The 20,199-nt window shown below is 38.3% G+C and overlaps 1 protein-coding gene and 1 pseudogene across 4 annotated transcripts in view; both read left to right on the forward strand.

Moving 5' to 3' along the window:
* Positions 1-7,001, forward strand: part of RXYLT1 (ribitol xylosyltransferase 1) — a 20,739-nt gene extending 13,738 nt beyond the window's left edge. The window contains exons 5-9 of one of the 4 annotated variants that reach the window (XR_003043601.1): positions 1,585-1,755; positions 4,684-5,019; positions 5,368-5,529; positions 6,365-6,532; positions 6,701-7,001. Coding sequence is in view for 2 of the 4 variants with exons in the window: in XM_025041039.1 (XP_024896807.1) it covers positions 1,585-1,755; positions 4,684-5,019; positions 5,368-5,473 (613 nt within the window). In the remaining 2 variants the exon portion in view is untranslated. Of the gene's footprint in view, positions 1-1,584; positions 1,756-4,683; positions 5,123-5,367; positions 5,530-6,364 lie in introns of those variants that run through there. The other 3 variants (XR_003043600.1, XM_025041039.1, XM_006923699.3) reach the window with 3 other exon arrangements.
* Positions 7,002-17,995: 10,994 nt separating this feature from the next.
* LOC112472384 lies at positions 17,996-18,114 on the forward strand (annotated as a pseudogene).
* Positions 18,115-20,199: the final 2,085 nt, after the last annotated feature.

A 20,199-nucleotide genomic window follows, 5' to 3' on the forward strand; every position in this document is an offset into this window, starting at 1 on the left:
ATCTTAAAACAATTATTGTAGAATCTCTATAATTAATAATGTTTAAAAAAAGAAGAAAACCTTTCTTTAAAGACAATATTAAATCAGGAACACACATGCTCAGATCTGCCACTAAGACTGGTTGAATTTGTACAAATTTCTATTAAAAAAAAGGAATTAATAACATTTTCTCAAATGATATATATATAGTCTTTCTATAAAATGGAAACCTTATGTTTTATCTTTCTGTTAATAGAGGGTTTTTAATTAAGAGTAAGTTGGCTTTAAGATGAGTTGCCACTAATACATAAACTTCCTAATGGCAGGCATTTTTGCCTCTTTTTGTTTACTATTCTATCTGCAGAGCCTAAAACAGTGCCTGCACAGAGTAGGCACTCTAAATAATTGTTGAATGGATGATTTATGAAAAAGCTCACTAACATGATGTTTGAATCAGATAGTTATTATTCATTATTTTATAACTGGTTATGATGTGTGATGTTAGGCTGCTGCCCAGTTGACTATACAGATATCACCAAAGAAGCACATTAATAAGACATATTCCTTGGCCACTGTAGTATTCTGATTCAGCAGGTTCAGGATAGGGCCAGACGAAAAGGTTTATATTAGATATAGCAAGGTTTAAGACCTCTGAAAAATCTATCCCTATATTTGTAAAATGTTTTGAAACCAAAAAAATTACTTTTTCACAGTAATACTTCATAACCTATTAATACAGTATAGGATGGAACCTCTGTGCAATTCTGGTATTGTTGGACTAGACCAATATCTCTATTATAGATCAGTAGTTCTCTACTAGGGGAAGTTTTGACCCTTAGAAGACATTTTTGGGGGATTGTTATAAGTGGAGGGAGGAGAGGCACTGTATCTTATAGATAGAGACCAGGGATGCTGCTAAGTATCCTACAATGTAGAGAACAACTTCCGTGAAAAAGAACTATCTGGTCCAAAATGACAGTAACACCAAGGTTGAGATAACTGTTATTTGAAATAACTGTTATTTATATAAAGATTTGCTGTTATGTGAAGGTTGTATTTCAGACACACAGTTCGATTTGTTATTTCCAAATGCCCATAAGAATAGGCTGGTAGCAACAAGCTTCTTCTGTATGGCACACAAGGTTGGTTGGTTGGTTGGTTTTAATCCACTTGAAAAGCCTTTGGAATTGGAGCTCTTTACTATAGCAATATGTCTTCTGTAACCTTTCCATCGCCTGGCTAAAACATTGATTAAATTACGATCATTATGAATGTTGAGGATTATTTAAACTTTGAAGGTCTTGAATTCAGCCTGCCTTACTACAGGTATCTAATAAAAGTTGAAGAATATGAAAAAGCATTTAGGAACATAATCTCTATAGCAATTTTGTAAAAAAAAAAAAATCAATGTGAGAATCTTTTTTTTTTTTTTTTTAGCTCAGATTCAGTGACTTTTCCAAAGACATCATGGAAAATTACAATTTGGTGTTTACGAAGTCACATTTTAAATCTCTTCTTTCTATATCATTATGCTAAGATGGGTTATGGAAGTTTTCCCAGTCCCATTGTCATATATTGTTAACTCATATGTATTTGTTTTTATAGATATAGGAATTTTCCTGTGGTGGAAGCAAGTTGGTCAATGCTGCATAATGAAAGGCCCTACTTATGTAATTTCTTAGGAACCGTTTATGAAAATTCATCTAGACAAGAACTAATGAACATTTTGAAACAAGAGGGGATTGATAAGCTTTGTTTGGTTTCAGTAAGAGAACAGTAAGTTCTATATTTACTTGATTCATTCATTTTATTCTCCATTCCGAGAGTCGCTTTATGTAGCAGCACAGGTTTCCAAAGAGACATTGTTAACTCCAGTTATACCAGTCTTTCCCCAGAAGATAGGTTGATAATTAAAGCTGTGGACAACTTGGGTTGTATACATTTAAAACAGGGAGATGCTCCAAAAGCTATAATCCATCTTGAAGGAAAACACTATTAACTGTCATATACAAATGTCAATTGCTCAGATTCCCACAGTAATATTTGTTAGTCAGACTTGAAACACAGGAGGTTGTAAATATGTCAGTATTTACAACCTTAGGCTCACCTCTGAGATGTTCTATAGATCAGTTCAGTGTTCCAAGGCTAGCATGGCGTACCCCTCATACCTTCAGGAACCTGACATCACCATGAGTAGTCATGTGTTGTTCTTTGAATTCCCAGATCTAACATAGGACCTTGCATACAGTAGGCAAGGATAAATGGATAGCGGATGGATGGACAGACAGATGGACGGATGGATGGATGGATTTAATAGGGTGACTTTCTTTCATTTTTTAACATGGTAATCATGAAACAAGTGTTTGTGGAATGAAAGAAAATTTTAGAACCACTCATTTTGTTTTTAAATAGTGTTTTGTGTGTATGAAGCAGAATCAACAGAACAAATGCCTAAAAAATGTCCTTCTAGATCTAGAGGTGTATTCATTGTAGCAGATACTCTCTTCTAGAAAGCTTAACTCCCAACTCTATTATTTCTATAACTATATTATATCTATTTGGTCAACAAATATTTATCAAGTAACTTTGCCAAAAAATGTTTTAGCCACGAGGGATATAGCAGTGAACAAAGTAGTCATAAGTCCATGCTCTCTTAGAACTGAAATGGCTTATTGGAGGAGACAAATCAGTAAAATATATTGTGTCAGAAGACATTAAATGCCATGTGAAAAAAATGAGCAGAGGAGTGATGTAAAGGGGACTAGAGTTCAGGAGTGGGGCATTTTGCTGTTTTAGAATGGCCAAGAAAAGCACTAGTAACAATCTTACCTCCAAGCGCAGGCCTGAAGAAGATGCAGGCGCGAGCTCGTGTCTATCTGGGACAAGAGTAGCCCAGGTGCAGGGAAGGGCAAATGCAAAGCGCCTAAGGCAGAAGTGTGCTTACCGTGGCTGAAGAACAACAAGGGGCAGTGTGCCCGGGCCGAAATGGGTGAGGGCAGTGTAAAATTACAGTTTATTGTGGGAATAGAATTATTCTTGTAATTCTAACCATACCATTGGACCAGGAAGTCGAGTGTCATCCTTGCTTCTCATTGCTGCTTCCAGACCATTCTCCCTCTTCGCTCCATAAAACCTCCAATATTGAATCTTACTATACTAGCAGACAAAACCATCCATTACTCTTCCTCTTCGAAGTTGTATTTCGACCCTTGGGTTTATCTCCTAAACTCTTTGAAGAGTTTCATTCCTTGCACACTCTCACATTCTGACATTACTCTGGTCTCATTTTCGGTGTTTTCCAACTCTACATAGATGGTCCTTCCATCACCTTGGTCTAATAGTTCCTTTACTTCCTCTCCTCCAGTGATCTGATCTTCACTTGACCTTAACTATTCACTATCATGGTTATTTCCTAAACCTTATTAGTACACATACTGCTTCTCCATGATCTCAAGTTCCAGCTTTTCCCTCTGTAACCACCACTTGCTGTCATTCCAGCTCATTCCCTGTAGTAATCTCGCACAATTTAGCTGGGACTTAGAACCCATTGGTCCTACTACTTCTTCACTGTTCTTGCTTACCTCATATCTTTACTTTCTCTTTACCCTATTTAAATTTCATAGTCATGACTGGAGATACATTCAGCTCCCTATTTTCCTAATCTAGGAAATCCTGATCCTGGTTAAATCCAGCTTTCTTACCTGCATGCAACCAAACACACTTGGAGAAAGGTGCCAGTCAATCTCATTTTAAATATATGACCTTGACTCTCAAGTGCCCAACATTTCCCTTGTCCATGTGTTCTTCTGCTTTCCTAGAAGTCTGTATTATACCTTCTCTCTTTTGAACTGCTCTTACCTTATGGCCCTATATTGCTTATCTCACTGAGAACATAATAGTCAGGAGAGAACATCTAGCTTGCTTCTACCCTTGCCCCTGTACAGTCTGGCTCTTAATACAACAGCCAGATTGATTCCGATAAAACGTAGGTCAGGGCAGTCACCCCTCTGATCCAAACCCTGCATGACAGGATGCTCTGACCTCATCTTCTACACCTCTCCCCCCCCAGTCATTCTGCTTCAGCCACCCTCACTCCCTTGCTCTTCTTTGAATGTGCTAGGCCCGTGCTGTCTCATGGCCTTTATGCATTCTCTGTACTCTGTTCTCCAAAAGTGAGAAATTTGCATGGTTCGCTCCCTCACCTCCAGCTCCATGCTCAGATACCCACCCCTGCAATGAGACATTCCCTGATCACCTATTTAAAATTGCAAGACTACCCCTTAGAAACTCCCTCCTCACTTGTCTGCTTTATTTTTCCTCACAGCACCTTCTAAATAATTTAATGACTTGATTACTACCTGTCTCCACCACTAGAACTAGAGTATAAGCTCCAGGAGGGCAGGAATTTGGAGGGCGAGGTAGAGAGAGAAGACCTGACACTCAGAAAATATTGGCTGAATTAACATTCATTCAGAAATTTTATGGTGACCGCTGAGTTTTAAAAAATATGTAGCTGTAAAATTTTCAGATTCTTAAATAGTTTCAAGAAATCTATTGGGGCAAGATTTTATTTATCTTTTCTGCCTCTCATCTCTATAATGGGTTTACCATTGCCTGTAACTGACATTAAAAAGTAAAATCTTACCTTTCACAAAAGATATGCTTAGTAAAGTGAAAACTACAGCTGTTTTTCCAATTTTCTAGATGGCAGCCTCAGGAAACAAATGAAAGCCTTAAGAATTATCAAGAAGCTTTGCTTCACAGTGACCTCACATTGTGCCCAGTAGGAGTAAACACGGAATGTTACAGAATATATGAGGCTTGCTCCTATGGCTCCATTCCTGTGGTCGAAGATGTAATGACAGCTGGCAGCTGTGGAAATACGTCCATTTACCATAGTGCTCCTCTGCAGTTGCTCAAGTCCATGGACGCTCCCTTTATTTTTATTAAGAACTGGAAGGAACTTCCTGCTGTTCTAGAAAAAGAGAAAACTATAATTTTACAAGAAAAGATTCAAAGAAGAAAAATGTTACTTCACTGGTATCAACACTTCAAAATAGAGCTGAAAATGAGATTTACGAATATTTTAAAAAGTTCATTTTTTAATGAACAGTAAAGGTTAACTATTATCTTTTTGAGCTAAGATTTGGTTTTTTAAATCATTTCTAACACTGGGGTTTGTGTGTGTGTGTGTATTTGTGTTATTCTGTATTTATAAATGTTCTTTAAGGTACCCTTGTACACCCTAAATTATGTATGTCATGTTGACCAAGTGCTCCCTTGCTGGGCCGCTCCTGAATATGAAGCTAAAATGTTACTCAACTCACTTTTACCAAGTCAAATGATTCAACTTTTATCAACTCTTCTCACCCATTAAACCCACTTTAGGGAGGCAGCATTGTGTAGTGGAAAGACTGAGCTTTGGAGTCAGACAAAACCTAAACTTTGCCTCTGTACCTACTATCTGGGGACCTTGAGGAAGCAAGTCACTTAATTGCTCTGATTCTTGGTTTCTTTCTATGTAAAATGGAGATGATGGTACGTCACAGGGTAAGTTATAGATATGAAATGAAATAATATATAAAGTAGACAATATATATAGTAAACTCTAAATAAATAGTAATTTCTAACTCGTTTTTCATTTTTTACTAGTTAATAGGGTTGAATTTAAATATTTTAACATGCTCATTTACATAATTTGGGAGTAATTACATGCCATGTTGGGAATATGTGTGAACAAATCTTGTAGAGTTAGACTTTTAGATGACTCAAGTTTTGTTGGATCATGTTGAGGTGAGTGCCTGATGCAGAATTTGGTTGTAATCTGTACAAAACATGGACTGGGTTCAGTCAGAGCCAGAAAATCAGTGCTTAAACTCAATAGAAGTGGTCACTGAAGGATGAAGTAAGACTAGCCAACTCAAAAGAGCACTTCACGCAAAGGCTGCCAGGTGCCCCTGGAGAGCAGTGTCTTTGATTAGGGCTGAGTGGTCTGTCTTCAAGTCCCTGGGGTCTTGAGAGGACGCACGGGAACTTGTGCTCAACCTATGACTTAACTTCTGTGATACCAGGGGATAAATATTGCTGTTAATGATGCTCTTTTGTCTCCAGGAGCTTTTTGTCTCCTCATTAAATGATTGGCCATAGGTATTCAACAGGTGTAAATTCTCCCATACTTTCTTGGACCTGGAGCTCGCACAGGGCTCCACAACATCAGAAGATATGGCAGCCTGGATGTAAAGAACCTTACCTTTGCATTGTATTGAAGACTCATGGCGCCTGCCACAACCTTATTTAATTCTAAGGAAACTGCTCTTGCTAAAGACACCATACTGAGGAAGCCATTTTATCCCATGTGTCTCCTCTCTTTTGTCTCCCACTTCAGGTGACAACTACGGACACTTTATTCAAGGATACCCTGTTGAAAGGCTTCCTGACAACTTTGAACATTGGTACCAAAAAACAATAACTGAGGCAAACAGCTAGTTCAAGGCCTTTGTGAACGAGAAAGTACTGAGAACCTGGGAGTTGACTGCACGAGCAGAAACTGAAAGTATGCAATGGAATGGGTGCCATGAGCTAGAGTTGGGGCCATGAGAGAAGCAAAGATGCTAAGAAAAACATCTGCCCAGAGCTGTTGCCATGGTTCCTGATGGGTTTCCAGTTCCAATTCCCACGAATATTGAGATTGCTTTTTTATTTTCCCATTGTGTATCTGCAGAATTGTCTTCTTTCTTCAACCTTCATTGCCCCTGGTTACTTGAACTCACTTCCAAACCAAAAGAGCCTTCCCAAGACAATGACCATATGCTTCAACCTTCAGAGTCCCCGTTTTGTTTTTTCCTCGAACAGGAGTGCTGCCAAGACCAAGGTGGTATCACAATACTCTTTTGACTGGGTTAAAGAAGTCTCTGTAGTATATTTTACCAACAAGACTGGGCTGCCGTAAAAATAAATAAATGAATGAATGAATGAATGAATAATAAAAAATAAATAAATAAATAAATAAGTAAGTAAGTAAATAAGCATTGAATGGGTGGCTTAAACCTCAGAAATTTATTTCTCGCGGTTCTGGAGGCTGGAGGTCCAAGACCAGATTGCCAATATAGTCGGAGTCCATGAAAGCCCTCTTCTTGCCTGCTCGCGGCCACCATATCACATGGCAGAGAGCGTTCTCCAGTCTCTTTTTTTATAAGGATGTTAATCCCATCATAGGGACACCACCCTCATGGCTTCACTTAAACCTAATTACCTCCCAAAGGCCTCACCTCCAGATATCATCGTATTGAGGGTTAGGGCTTCAACATAGGAATTTGCGTGGACACAAACATCTAGTCTATAGCAAAGGGGCAATTACTGACATACACTGTGATAAGTTGTGGCCTAGATCTTAAAGCTTTCTGGCCAGAACTGGCATCCTGTCACCGTTCCCATGTTCCATTGGTCAGAGGAGTCAAAGGGCCAAGCCTGACATCAAAGAGGGTGAAATGTATATTCTATCTTCTGAAAGAGAAAAATATTTGAAAGAAGAGCGCAATTTACCGCACTCTATTTGGCTAAAACCTGAACTCTTGGATATGTGATGTTGGACTCCCAGTTCTCTCCTGAGCACATTAGAGGATTGAACTCACTGCCCCCATTTGAAGGTAGGTAAAGCTATGTGGTTTACTTTGTTCAATAGAGTATAGTAGAAGTGATGTTCACTTCCAGGCAGAAGCTTAAGAGACGATGTACAATTGACCTCATTTCTTCTACCTCATTGGTTCTAAAAGGCTTTGTCAAGATGAACCTTAGCTTGTGTCCCTGAGTGAGCAGAAACCCTCTTATGACCACATCGAACATGGAGAACAAAATAGATAAACTTTTATGTTAAGCCACTGCTATTTGAGAGTTGTTTCTTGTGGCAGCATAACCTTGCCCATCCTGACTAGTACATTTGACTTTTAAGGATGGTTCCCCTTATAGTCTGGCATTTGCATTTCTAGGAAACAAAAGATAATCACTCTTCCCTCATAGGTTAGACTAGTGGTTCTAAAACTAGTGGGTGGAAGTCTAACAAGAAACAGTAGATTTAGATGGGTGGGGGGGGCAGGTGAAAATGGTGAAGGGGATTAAGAGTATAAACTGGGGATGTAATGTACAGTATATGGAATATAGTCAATAATATTGTAATACGATGACAGATGGTTACTAATGGTGATCACTTCATAAGGTATATAAATGTCTGATCATAAGTAATTATTTTAAAACAAGATTTACATAGTCTCAAAGTATCTCTTCACAAAATACTTATCGATTACGTGCATTTTCAAATAACCAAAAAAAATTAAAACCAACATGGCTTGACTTCATGAGTAACAAAAGTAATAGAGAAACCTTCTGAATATTATGTGTGACTATCATCTCCACATTTGTTTCCCCAATATTCTTTTCATTTGAAGGGGAGCAGTTTGCCACACCAAATATGCCTCTCTGGGGACATTATTTCGGGCTGGTTAATTTTCAGAACGGCACGTGAGAGAAGCTCTGCAAACCAAGTAGAAGTTACTTTTTGTTAAGGACATTTACGTCTGTAAGGGAACTCTCCATGGCAAGGTATTTCCCTCTGCACCAGGCCTGCCTTCACTGTCAGTGGAGGAGGCACAGACTTAAATCTTTATAAAACTCTTACCCTAGTTTACTGTGCTTTTCCTGGTAACCTATAACCTCCCCACCCCCAACATCTTTCATCTTCAGCTGAAGGTGGTGTTTAAGGTGATGGCGTCCGCCATTTGGGCGAGTTGCTTAGAATTCCTGGGTCTTTCCCATGTATACAAGAAGTATACATGGTACTAAACTTCAGTTTGTTTTTCTTCTGCTAATCTGTCACATGTTGATTTTATTATTAGTCCAGCCAGAAGACCTTGAAGGGTGGGGATAATTTTTCCTCCCCAACACATTGTAGTGAAATTGACTTAAGTAGTTACAAAAGATTTTTTTATTTTAAAAAGGGGCGGGGTTGCAGGGGGAGAAAGGAGGAAAAGTAGGAGGGAGAAATGGAAAGTAAAGGAAAAATATGGGCTGATAATAAAATTTGTGTTTTTTGCTGAGTCAACTTCAGTTTTGAGGGGGAGGAAATTACATCAGAGAACTAAATAAATATCAGGATTGTAGACAAAAACAGGGTTCTATGGAAAGTAACCTCACAGAAAAATCTGATGTAAATTCCTAACTGGGCAGGCCTGGTGTGTAGTCCTGCCCCAGGCATATAACTTCTTTAGTAAAGGCTTATCTTTGCCTTAAGCAAGCTCCGTCCATTGTTTCTGTGCGTCTAGGTTAACACACCTTTGAAACGCTTCTTTTCAGACCCCTGAGAAACTAAAGCACCTCAAGAGAGCAGCATAATCCTGTTACTAGCCTATCATTTAATCTCCACTTTGCTTTCTCTCACCTTCATGTAATCTTCCTTACACTCCCTCCTTACTTCCAAATGCACAAAAGAAGCTGCAAACTGTCATTTTAAGCAGCGTTTTTCTCATTCTAGTGAGATTTTGCTTCCAGGTGTATCTTGTTTGGCTCAAATAAATGCTTATAAAAATTTTCTATGGGTTTTGAGTTTCTTACATTGATAGGATTAAAAGGTAGGAGATAGATGGAATATGAGGAAAAGACATCAACAAGGGTAAATTTTCTATTGATAACATTTTAAAATACTTTATCGAGGGCATTTCCATGTTACACAGAAGGAAAGAGAAGGAAAACAAGCCATATTGTCATCTACTTACCTATATCGATCTGCTTGTGACAGATTATATCATAGATAGTAGATTGGTAGATAGAACACATCATTTTGAGTTTTTACATATTATATATGTTTTTATAAATTTAAGTTACAAAGGAGAAATACAGAAACAAATTTTAATTGTAATATGGAATGGAAGGTGGATGACCTTCAAGGTGCAATTTTAGGCTTTGTTCAGGAGAGGGAGCTGTGAAACTACAAATAGCATCACAGTATTTTGGGTTTTGGTTTCTATTACTTCTCAACTAAGGAAGCCAGGAAAGTAAGGAACTGGGGGAAGGAAGGCTGTTGACATTTAGACAGATTAAGTCTTTGGAGTGAGCGATTGTCTCCCACACTGCAACTTTAAAACTACGGAACTGAACACCCAGCCACCACTGCCCAGGCATGATTTTCTGTCAAGTCCCTTTCAAAGACAAGATCCGTTGTTAGAAGTTTTTCATTCTTAAATGAATTGGTTGGAAGACAGAATGTGTTCACTTTTAATCAAAGACGGGTTTGTGTTATCGAAGTTTGATTACACAATCATAAACATAAAAAGTAGGAAATTTTTCTCAAAAGTACTGTTCAAGTTTCTCAGAACTTCAGTAGTTTTTAAATTCTTAATGTGAAAACACAAATGTGAGTACTTATATTTTATTAAATGTAATACATTCATTAGTTCCTCATGTAAATTTCACTTAAAGTTATTGAAGTTGAATAAGTCCTACTTAAATAACCATCAGGGCCTATGAGGATCCAATTACATGTTCACATGTGCATATCCTGTACATGTGGGGTCTGTCTCCAGCATTGTTTCACATTACCCAGACAATTTAAAGAAGGAGAAAGACAAACAGCCAATAAACACATGTACACACATTCATCCCGGCTAATAATCAGAGAAATGCAAATTAAAATTAAAAGATACCGTTTTTGCCAAAATTTTGGCAAAAATTTTAAAGTCAAATTTGGGCACCTTCACGTACTGCTGGAGGGGTTGAAATTTGGTACAACCACATTAGAGAGCAATTTAGCACATCTAATAAAGTTAATGATGCATGCACCCTGCAATCCGGCAATTCCATTTAAGTTGAAAACCTGGCTCAGCATGTTACATTCATTATTCCACAGGGTTATCAACCACTGCCCTATGAGAAACTCTTGCACATGTACATAAGAAAACAAATCCAAAAATATTCATAGCATCATATAGAAAAAAAAAATTGGAAATGACATAAATGTCCATCAACAAAAATTAAACGTGGTATAATCATTCAATAGAAAATTAATAAAACTACAAACTACAGGTACGTGCAGCAATATGACTAAATCTCCCAAATATAATTTTGAGAAGTAACTGGAAAAGAACACATACAATGGAATTCTACATCACTGTTAAAGTAAATGAATAAAACCTACATATAAATCTTGTGTTTATAAATCTATGGCTTCTATTTTAAAAATTACCAAAAACTTATGTGTTAAAACAACACGGATTTATTATTTTACATTTCCAGAAATCAGAACTCCAAAATGGAGGGCACTAGGCTAAAATCAAGGTGTCAGGGCTGTGTTCCTTTCTGAAGGCTACACAAGAGAGTCTGTTTAGTTGTCTTTTCTGGCTTCTAGAGGCCACCAGCCTTCTCTGGCTCATGGCATCCTTCTTCCATCATCAAAGCCAGCAACATCATCCCAAGTCTTTCTCATGCTTCTCTGTCCCTGTTTCTCCCCCTTCTACTTCTCTAATTTATAAGGACCCTTGTGCATTGGGCCCACCCAGATAATCCAGCATAATCATCTCCCTCCTTTAACGGTCAGTTAATTAGTAACCTCAATTTCATCTGCAACCTTGATTCCCCTTTGCCATGGAAGGTAACATATTCAGAGGTTCCAGGGATTAATTAGGATGTGGACATTTGGGAGTGGGGCAACACTGGGGCAGAAGGGATTTTCCTGCCTACCACAAATATCAAAAACAAAATATGAATAAAAGCAAATTTAAAGAATGATATATATTATATGATTCCATCATATAAAATTTTAAAACAATAACTATATATCGCTTTAACACTATCTGTTGTTTTAAATGCTACTACATATTGCTTATGGGTACATATACATATATTCAAAGTATAAAACCATGCATGCGAATGATAAACACAAATTTCAGGATAAAAAATGCCCCAGGAAAAGAACAGATTGGCAGAGGAAGATACAGGGGCTTTAATTATACAGTAATGTTTACTTCTTTTGAAAAAAAGGGAGAAAATGATATGTAAAGCAAATACAGCAACATTAGATTGATAAAGCTCGATGATGCCAACATGGGTATTTATTTTGTTATTCTCTATGCTTTCTGTGTGCTTGGAATAGTTCATCTTTTTAAATAAAATGATTGAATGCAATTCCATTACACTGTCTCAGTAGGATGCCAGTGTGAGTCGACCAGTCCTGAGGAAATTTTTTGTTAGTGAACTTGACATCTTTACTCCCTATGGTCTAACAGAAAACACATAGGATTTAGGATCCCAAAGCCTGTGTTAAAGTTCCAGGGACTTCTACTAGCTATGTGGCCATATGTAAATCCCTTCACTTCGCTTTTTTGTTGTAAGCGTCAACCCTAAGAAAGAAGATACCTACCAAGGACTGGTGGCTAACTTAAAAATTTTTAAAACAGGGCCTAGCAGCCATTTCTAAACAGGGGCATCTCACGCAAGCCACAAGCCATGCTTTAGGGAGAAACATGCACTGTAATGCCAGCAGTGTCTTCCTGTCGTCTGAGCCAACCCTTATAAAGGTCCTAGAATCCTATTTCAACAAGTAGGACTGAGGCCTTCCCTGTCCAATCAGATCTGCACAGCTATATTCTTCCTATTAGCATCTTCACCAACCAATCTAAGCAGCTCCGTTCTAACCAATAAATACAGTGCTTTTTGGACCAATCAGACTGTGAAGATTTGGAGTCCTCATTTGCATGAGGACAGACGAATCAAGGACTAGGAGTAGGAACTTCTCTCTGTATAAGTCAGCTTTCCTCTGGCTGAAAAGAGTGTATGCTCCCTTCTACTGAAGACTGCATTTCCCCTTCTGGAGCTGAAACAGGAATGAAGTCTCCCTGGGGCAGAGCAAAGCAGAGCATATGAATTAAGCCAGAGCAGAGTAGGCACAGGTGGAGCAGGACTGGAGCAGGGCAGGGCCACCTTGCTGCAGGGCTGCCTCACAGTCATGCTGTTCCACAGCCATGCTATATCACAATTGAGCTGTTTACACTGAATAAAGTTTCCTTCTTCACCATACCCCAAATCGGAGATTCCTGTTGGCATTGAATTGGTGCCAGCCACCATCAGTTGACACAAAGTAGTTTTCATTTTCTACTTTTTGGCTTTTTGTTTTTCATTGAAGTAACATTGGTTAATAACATTAAATAAGTTTCAGATGTACAACATTATAATTTGATATCTATATATGCTATAGTGTACTCGCCACCAAAGGTCTAGTTTCCACTCATCGAGGTATGTTAGATTCATTTCCCTCTCCCTCTCTTGTTACGAGGTAGTTTTAAGAGTCAGAAGAGACAATGCATATGCGAAAGCCCTATGAAATTACTAAACTAGCTGCAACATTAGAAAGTGAATTGGTAAACATATCTCCTTTGAGTTGCTAATGCAACCCCTGGCAACAGGGCTTAATGTTTCACTCTGGGGGGCTGTGTCCATTGGCACTTGCTTTATTTCAAACGCCAGAAAACCATCTCAAACCTGCTTAAAGAACAACACAGAGGAATCTGGTGGCTCACAAGAACAAAAGTCCCACAACAACAACAAAAAAGTCCAGCAATTTGAGCGAAGTCTGACAGATTGGTCTAGAACCTTAAACCATGGCACTAGGTATGGCTGCATTTCTCATTTCTACACTGTGTGTCTGAGCTTCATCTTCAGGATGGAGCTCCTGGTGACAGCAAACATTAGAGCCTTGGACCACTAAATCCAGAAGTAAAAGTTCCTCTTCCTCTCTTTTCACTAAAATATAAGCTTCCAGGAACCTCATCTCTCCCCTCTCATCGCTGGATCTCTGGCATTTACAACAATGCCTTGCACATGGAATTTGCTCGATAGATAAATAAAACTCAATAATGCTTAATTTATTCTTCCTTTTTTAATTCTTAATTTGTATTTAAAGAAAAATGTATGTCACATACACATAAGTATTTATGAGCCATCTATCAATATGCTTCCCTTTCTGATGCCTGTTTCCTCCTTTCGGAAGTAACCGCTACCCTACGTTTTATTATTTTGTTGCCTTTTTAAAAATCTGTTTGTATGTATGCCTAAACACATATTATTGATTGTACCTGTTTTTGAGCTTTCTAAAAGTGATTTCGTTTTGTATGTAGTCCTCTATGACTTGTTTCTCTTGCTTTTAATCAACATCGTGTTTCTAAGAATCATTTATATTGTTAATTACAACTATAGTTCATTTTTTTTTTCAGTGCTGTATTAAATTCCATTCTGTAGATAGATCAAAATTTGTTCATGCTCTCTTATGCTTCCTGCTCCGTTTTTTGAACAATTAAAACTGCTCAATAAATACATTTAAAAACATTTTTTTAAGGTGACATTGGTTCTGTTTGGTTTGGGAACTACTGCTTTAAAGAAAGACCTAATACATAAAAAGTTCAAATTTATACCAAAAAAATTATCACAGATGAAAATCATTTTCCAAAGACATTCTTTGCTTTACAAAAGACTATACCTTGAGATTCTTCAAAATAGCAAATGTCTCCATTATATTTAAATAAAGTTGTATTTATCAATGTTAGCTTTCCTGGTTCACAAGAGCATACCTGTATGTTAAGATGAGGAATAACTATATACAAACTTGTTTCTCTGAGGGAGAGCTGACAAAATTAGGCAGGCTTAAAATGTCTGCTGCCAAAGTATAATGGCAAGAAGAGAAGAGAGTCTGTCATTCATTTCCTAAAATATAAGCATTAGAGATACTTCTATTTCTTGGCATAATAAATCTTTTGTTGGAGTTTGCTCTACATACTAATCCATCTCTGATTCTGACAACTGAACTGCAGCTGCCATTTCTTGCCTAACTTTGGCTGTTTTCCTCTGAGTAATAATGCTATCTTTTTTTTCTTTTTAGAAGCGCTAGGATTTAATACTTTCATCAGGATGGGCTCATTGAATATTCATATTCTGCTTATATTGTGCAGCAGGCACATGGGAAGTTGTAGTATGATTTCAAAGCAGAAAATAGTAACTGATGAGAAGACTGTTATGTGTGGGTGTTTGGAAGTTATGAATAAGAAACTGAACACAGCAAATTCTATTTCAATACTGAATTGTGCAAAATAGAACAGGTGATTTTGAGCAATTTGTTAACAACATTATAAAGCAGTTTTATTTTTAAAAAATTAAAGATATTTAAAAGCCTTGATTTATTTTACTTTTAAAGAGTGTTCTTGAAAATCAGGGGCAAGTGTTTCTTGGGGGAGGGGAATTATACAATTGTACATTTTAGAAGAATCATTCATTTTTTTATTGTTCTCTTTTGCTTTTTCTCTCCCTGTGAACTTCAGTTTATCTCCTTTTCTGTCTTTTCTCTCCTGCTGTCTCTTGTTAGTATCTTTTGCATTGATGGCTCAGAGGGCCTCATCTAAATTCACCTTATTGTTTGTTACATATTACCAGAGAAAATGCATCAGAATAAAATTGGCAAGATCTTTTGACAGCTTGTCTTTACTACTACGATGCCAGAAAAGGGAAAATGACTATTTATATGGTCTATATCCACAAGCTGCTGTTACATTTTGGGCCAAGTTCCTTTTAAAACAATGATTAATATTTCTTGATTGACTATCTGGCAAATTGCACTGAACTAATCCAACCTATGAGTGAGTGGGATTTCCTTAGATTTGAGCAGGGTTCAATTGAGCCTTAGCTTGGATGTTTGGAAATGAGTTTTTATTGCTGAATTTTATTAACACCAATTGCAGAGTGTGGGGCTCTAGTATTGCTTTGAATCATATGACATTGCAATCTTTTATGTCAAAAATAGTCAAATATCAGCAATGTCATATAGTTCAACTTCATAGATAACAACTAGCACTGAATAGACTATAGAAATCATTCTATAAAAGACTTGAGGTAAAAAAAAAGATTTGATGTAGTATATAGGAAATGTTGACACACAGTAAACTAATAAATTACAAACAAACCTATTAAAACCGAAGAAATTGTCAACTGACATAGGAGGTTAAAACACGGAGGTAAATAAGACACAGATAAACACACTATAAGGTCCTTCAAGATGGTAAGGGTTTTGCTTTAAACTTGGAGGCTAACTTGCTTCCAAGAACAACCAACACTTAGTACTCATTATGTGTGCAGCTTGGTGCTAAGTGCTTCTTTATATACACTTTGTATTTAATCTCTACTACAAACCTGTTCAGGTAAATATTATCTCCATTTTACAGATGAAAAAGTTAAAACAAAATTTTTATTATTTTAGAAAATAGTCCAGTTTCTTAGAGCTACATTACATTGAAAAATATCGTGACAGTGTTGACATTACTTGAACAGATGCAGCAAATCTTTTGTAAGGCTATTCTTTTACTATCTCTTGACCTTGGGCAATGGTTCTCACTCAAAAGAATCACGTGAGGACTTCCTCCTCACCCAAAATTTGGATCCCATGGGTACTTCCTCCTCAAAGTGTGGTCTTTATGATAGCATTATTGGCATGGCTTAGATTAGTAGACATGCGGAATCTCAGGCCTCTCTCCAGAAGGCATTGGAACTTTATTTTAGCAAGATTCCCAGGCGATCTGTATGCACATTAAAGCTGAGAAGTGTGGCTTCAAGTGTAGAGGAGGTCCTATGTGTCTGAATTCTAAACACTCTCCCAAGGTGATTCTGATGTAGGTGATTAATGGTAAGGTTACACTTGACAAAACACTGCCCCGGGACATGATACCAAAATGCAATCCTCTGAAAGCATTACCACAAGCAATTTGAGATGGCAAGGGGTCGAGGAATCAAGACCAAGTGAGACATGCACGCGCAACAGTTGCTGTTCTGATGATCCCTGGCTGGATCCAAGAATAAAACCTAGGATATTGGCAGGCCTTCATCTACTTTTCCACTCCAAAAGGGTAGAGGAGAACATATCCTTTATGTGATGGAGAGTAGGAGAATGGCCTGCCTCATACATGAAATGCACAGATGCTGAAACTATAACTAACTTTTAAAAAATTGTGTGAATTTGGCATTGACTCCTTAATGTATTTGTATTTAACTTTTAGAAATGATTTAAATTATTTACCACTGAGCAAAGCGATACTGTAGGAAGATGCATGGTTTATTTTGTGGCTGCAGGGACCCCTACCTACGCTAGGGTATATACGGTCAGATGGTATATTAACTTCTACTTCCAGAAATTTGGAGTGGCCCTGAAAGGAAAATACTAGATAACAGGGTAAATTAATCTGTAGTAGGGATCTCACTATTACATACTCCAAATTTCTCACAACATGCACCTAAAGAGTGAAAGTGTGTTGGGGTATTGGGTACAGTATAGGCATTCTAGTTTATAGCTAAGAAAACAGCTACCACAAGGTGGAGCAAAGTCACAGAATTAGAATCACAGTTCCCTGTTTCCCTAACTTGGGTTATACTGGCTCTCTGGGTTTTAAGTCATAGGCATTCTCCATATCCAGCTTTGTGAAGCAAAGTGGGCTCTTGAATATGAGAAAGATAGAGAGAACCTGAAAAAGAAAACTATGAAAAAAATAATTGACTTGTTAACCAGACTAGATGTCTGGATCAGAAGAGCTTCCAAAAGGGAAAACCATGAATCGGTCACACATTTTACTCTAGGTGAACGTGCTTCACAAGTTTAAAGAGACCATAAGTTCATAGAAAGCAGAATGGAAAATTAGGAAAACTCACTTTGGAGGGAAGCTGAAATGGACTGAAATTCTGGCCCAGCCAAGCCTTTACACATTTACTGAACTTCCCAGATTGTCGTCGGTAAAATGAGGACAATGGTGTCCACTTTGTAGGGTTCTTGTGAGAATGCATGTAAAATGCTTTGTTTAGTGGATGGGACCCAATCCTCAACAATAATAAGATGATGGCTTACTAATATTAAGACATTAACATTCACAATATTAATCGACTATTTCACACCATGATGTAATCAAAGATAATTAAGATACTGTCTCTGATTTTTAAAGTTTTCTTAGTCTACGGCCATGCCACTCTGAATGAGCCCGATCTCGTCTGATCCTGGAAGCTAAGCAGGGTCGGGCCTGGTTAGTACTTGGATATGAGACCACCTAGGAATACCAGGTGCTGTAGGCGTTAAAAATAAATAAATAAATACATAAATACATAAATCAATAAATAGTTTTCTTTCAAAGATTAAAACTGAGATGATAATAACAAAGATAACTAACATTTACAGTATATGTACAATGGCCTAGTGCTACTGTAAGCACTTTTAAAAGATTATCTCATCAAGTGCTCATCCACCCAGAGGAGCTAGGCATTAACCCATTGCACAGACCAGGAAACTGAGGCCTAGAGAGGTGTAGTAATTATTTTTCAGCTCACTCAGGAAGCACCAGAAGTAGTATTCACCCCCGGGCACCCTGTCTTGGGGCTTATACCTACCGCAGTGGTTTAGGTCTAGATTCAGCCAACAATTTATTTCTAGGGGCTGCGTTCTCTACAGCCAAATTATACTTTCCAAGTGCAAATGTAAAATAAATTCCAGTAGTACCATGGGTAGGTAATATGAAACGGATTTAGATCTGACTACAATAATCACCAAAGCAAGCTGCTTGCCTCTGGTCCATCTCTCTCTCCCCATGGCCAACCCACCCTTGTACACTGCCAACAGTTATCTTTATAAAACATGTATGTGATCATGACACTTCTCTACTTAAAGGCTTCCTCTGTCTGCAGAATGGTGTCTAAGAGCTCAGCACAGGAAGCCTCTCCTGGTAGGTCCAGATCTTCCTTCTCAGCCTCTGCTTTGGGTATTCTAGCTCTTCACCCTACATTCTTACACTTGGAATTGGAATTCTTACAATTCCACGTGAAATTAGGGCAGTTAGGGTTGCATAGTTAACCTCATGTGTGGCAAAACGGACAGAAACTTAAAAAAATTTTCCCTTGCATTCTATTGTTGTTATAAAGTTAAAAAAAAGGCTAAAAAATTAGATTTTAAAAAGCTATACAAATTATACAAATTGAAAACTGTGCACACACAATCAGTTGAAAAATGTATATATATTTAAAATTCTAAATATTTTTTACTTCCTATCAGAGACCTGATGTTTTAGTGGAAAACATCTTCTATTTGCAACTACTCAAGTATGATACTCCCTTTTTCTCCTGGAATACAACCCTTTCTCCTGGAATACAACCTCTCTGAGATGGCAAACTGCTAAACTATTCATCCTTTAAATCCAGTTCAAATATCACTTCTCCCCGAATCTCTTATTCTGTCCACTTTTCCTTCCTAAGGACTCCCAAAGCCAGGGGGTCTTACAGCATTATTGTACTGCCTGTAATTATTTATTTATACAATAGACTTTGAGATCCTTTAGAGCAAGGTTCTAATCACTGAATCCCCAACTCTTAGTTTGATGTTTGGCTCTCAGTAAGAATTTGAAAGTTTATCATTGGGTACATGAATGAATGATCAGTCTAAGATTCCCTACTCTTTTTAGATCTTGCAGGGAAAACATTTTTATAGTGGACACGCCTTTGGACACTTTGTTAAGTCGAAGTCCATTATATTTGAGAAGAAATCTGAAAGGAGCCAGGTAAGGTCCTAAGGGGTAAAATGTGTCCATCAAAAAGCTAGTGATTTCCTAAGTGTGACTTGTTCCCACACCCCGCCTTTCCCACCATTCTAGCTCGTCGACCACTTTTAGGATGGGGAGAACATCGTGTTCAAGCCGATTATCTTCTCTGCCTCGATTGATGAGCTTTGCCCTCCTTTGATCCTTAACAGCCAAGTCTTTCACAATCCAGTCTCCAGTTTTCCTACTGGGATCCAACCTTTCGGGGTCACATCCCTTTCCGTCATGGAGACACCTAACTCTGGATGTCTCCAATGAAGTCTGAAAAGAGCCCTCTCTAGAACTCCCACCCTCAAAGACTCCCTCTGGTCGGGAAGGGGTTTCCCAGCTGCTGGGGCTGCGATCTCCGCCCGCGCCAAAGGGAGCATCACCGAGGGAGGCGCGGTGGGCGTCGCCCAGGGCCGTGGGGCGGGGCGGGGCTGCGCTTAGCCACGGGAGGTGTCCATCTTCCCGGACCAGCCCGGCTTTCCCCACCCAGCCGGGGCGGAGAAGGGCTCCAGCGACAGCGCCGGCGCCTCTTGCGAGCCCTGCCGCACCTCGCCGAGTCCCGCGCTGCACCCCCGGCCGCCGCCCC

This window comes from Pteropus alecto, unplaced genomic scaffold, assembly GCF_000325575.1.
Source record: "Pteropus alecto unplaced genomic scaffold, ASM32557v1 scaffold76, whole genome shotgun sequence".
Classification (NCBI taxonomy): Eukaryota; Metazoa; Chordata; class Mammalia; order Chiroptera; family Pteropodidae; genus Pteropus; species Pteropus alecto.